The sequence below is a fragment of the Microtus ochrogaster genome, unplaced genomic scaffold (assembly GCF_000317375.1).
Source record: "Microtus ochrogaster isolate Prairie Vole_2 unplaced genomic scaffold, MicOch1.0 UNK21, whole genome shotgun sequence".
Classification (NCBI taxonomy): Eukaryota; Metazoa; Chordata; class Mammalia; order Rodentia; family Cricetidae; genus Microtus; species Microtus ochrogaster.
The window spans coordinates 2,967,705-2,970,563 of record NW_004949119.1 but is presented as its reverse complement, the minus strand read 5'-3'; the positions used below and the strand labels follow the sequence as shown (position 1 = coordinate 2,970,563).

The window sequence follows — 2,859 nt, the reverse complement described above, 5'->3', positions numbered from 1 at the left end:
ACCCCTCTGAGCTTCCTGTGTGCCTAACATTAAGACTGAGGCCTGGGACTGACCATTCCCTGGGACCAGTGGATGCGTAGGGAGTGGCAAGGGGGAAGCAGAAGGGAGAGGACAGCATGCTTTATAATTAAACTCCAATCAAAAATAGAAACAGCATCAAGTGTGCAGAGACAGGCGGCCGGAAGCCGGCAGTCCACGTTGTCCGCCAGAGACGATTACAGCCTGGGCAGGATCTCCTCACAGGTGGGTGCAATGGCCCTAACACAGGGGCCCCTGGGAATGCTGGGTAGTGGTGCCCAGAGCACCTCTGCCTATGTTATGTGTGTTGGGCAACAGTGAGGATTGTTGGAGGTCCAAATGGGCCAGAGGCTCAGAACGTGGCCTCTCACCACTATGTGACCTTGGGCCTACTATTTTATTTCTCTGAGCCTCGGTTTTCTCATCAGAAAAGTGGGGAGATCCATACTGCCTGCTTCCTGAGAGTACTCTGTGGACTCGGGAAGATGTGGCTTCTGGGCTCTGTCTGGTCTGTAATGTGTTTCCTTAAGAAGCATAGAGATCCAGGGGAAACCTCTGCCGACGGTAGCGACCTCGCCACTCCAAGGCTCTGCTGAGTCCTGAGAGAATGAGAGTGATTACAACGACAGAAATAACTTGATGCTCCATTCACGGGGCATCTCCCATGATGCACTGAGTCTAGGAGGCGTATATCGTTGATGATGTCATGGGCGTCTTCTTCCAGCAGCCCCCATTGAAGATTCAGGCTCAGAGACTCTCACTCCGGCCCATCTTCTTCCAGGGGTGCAGGGATGCATGCTGGGCAGAGACCACCGCAGGCTCACCCTTGGCATCTGCCTGCCATGGTCCCCAAGGTCCCTTTCCCTGACTCCTCAGTATTCTCTAGTGAGAACTCCATCATCCCCACCTGGCCTGTGCTCCCCTCTGGGAGAGGGGAGGCAGAGAGAGGACAGCAGGGGAGACCAGGAGGAACATGTCCTGGGGTCACAGCAAACAGCAGCCCTGTCCCCAGGCGGCCTGAAGCTGTGGGTCCTGGGAGAATGTGGAGGAAGGGCAGCGGAGAACACGCAGAGATGGGCGATACTGAGGCCAACAGAAAACAAGTGTGTAGCCCTGTAAACAGCGGCAGTGTTTGCCCACAGAGGCAGCTGCTTGCTGAAGCTACAGGGAACAGAGGCCAGGTACCAACAGGGAGCAGCTAGCGCGAGTGTGAAGGAACAGGCCTGTTCTTACAGGACGGACATTCAGCCATGTCTCATTTTGACATGGTCGAGATGTACAAGTCAGTGTCAAGTGGGGGCCTCCGTTAAACTAAGAGGCAGCAAGAATCAAGGGAACTGAGTCCTTGGGCTGCCTTTGGGGGTGGAGGTAGGGGATAAATCTTAAGGGATGGGTCACTGATTGATGGATCCCTCAGTGGACCTGAGCGGTTAGCTGGGCTCCAGACACTCTGAGTGAGCACAAGAAGTAAGGCCCTAAGTATGACTTGACAATGAGACCCTAAGTCCAAGAATAACCTTCCCTACAGATCTAGGTTAGACATGGAAGGCTACAAACTGCCTCTAAAGCCCTGACATGGTTCCTGGGGCACAGTTGTGCTGCCTGGCAGTCACTGGCCACCAGGGGGCAGCCTTACCCCATGCCAAATTTAGCAGGCCTGTGAGGGTCCTGTGGTTTTCCAAAATTCCTGTCTGGTTCCACTCAGAGCTGGAGCAGTCTACATGGTGGCTCCAGACCAGAGTGACTGTTGGACTCCTCTGGACTCCGGGGGTCCCCTCCAACCCAATGTCCCTTGGTCTGGCTTTACTTCATGTAGAATCACTCCTGTCTCTTATAGCCCACAAAATACCAGAGAATCCATAGAAGTCAGGCAACCCCACCAATCTTTCACATGAGGAGCTCAGGCCAAGACAGGACTGAAAACTTGCTTAGGTCACAGAATGTATCTTGGCCAGGTTTTAAGTCTGTTCTCTAGGTACCTCTTCAACTGGTCCCGCATCTTCAGGAGGGTTTTAGGGATGTATATCTTCAGTGCCAGAGACACCAGGGAGAAGGGCCACTGGTCAGTCCAAGTAGCCCAGGTTTGCTCTCCCCCACCCCCAACCCCCATTGGCTCGAGGGCATGGACCTGGAATTCTAGCCGCTTCACAGCGTCTGTGTTCTGGACGGAATCTGCCTTAGGAATGTTCCACTCACATGCAGAATCCCGTCCCTGCACCCAGTCCCCCATTCCTGGCCCCAGACCATGCCCTAGGTAGGTGGCAGGCCACTCAGCCTGCCCTGAGAGGTCACAGTGGGGGATGAGGGAGAAAGCCCGGTCCTCACTTCCTCCCAGCTCACCATCCACCCGCTGGGTGAGCTTGGCCAAGCCAGTGGCCTCCTGGGTGCCTGTTTCCTTTTCCCGTCTTGGCACTGCCTACCAGAAGGAAAAGATGCTTTACCCAGTCTGTACCTTCTCTAGTTACTCTTTGAGGGAACCAGGGGAAGTTGGCCAAGATAGGTCCCCCTTCCCTCTCAGGCACCAGGCCCGGATTCTGGTTCCTCTGACACCCCAGCTCTGCAGGGTCCCGGATGACCTGAGCCAGCTGACTCCAGACACAGCCCACCCCATCCGGGTGAGGCCTGCACAGCTGCACTGGCCCGAGTCATGGGGGTAAGGAGGAAAAGCCTGAGGCCTGTAGGCAGATGTGTAGCTGAGCCCTGACAGGCCCCCTACAGGAGACACATATGTTGGTGACCACCCCCTGGCAATTGGAAGGTTTGGGGAAGGAACTGAAGTCACTCGGAAGTGGTTATCAACCCCAGGGTTGTCATCAGCTGTTTGTCTTTGAATGTCACTCA

General features: G+C 55.1%; 1 protein-coding gene across 1 annotated transcript in view; it reads left to right on the top strand.

The window, feature by feature from the left end:
• Positions 1-2,859, top strand: part of LOC101999750 (dual specificity protein phosphatase 13) — a 12,628-nt gene that overhangs the window by 1,454 nt on the left and 8,315 nt on the right. Inside the window, exon 2 of the mRNA XM_005367663.2 lies at positions 149-243. Within this exon, the coding sequence (XP_005367720.2) occupies positions 149-243 (95 nt within the window). The remainder of the gene's footprint in view (positions 1-148; positions 244-2,859) is intronic.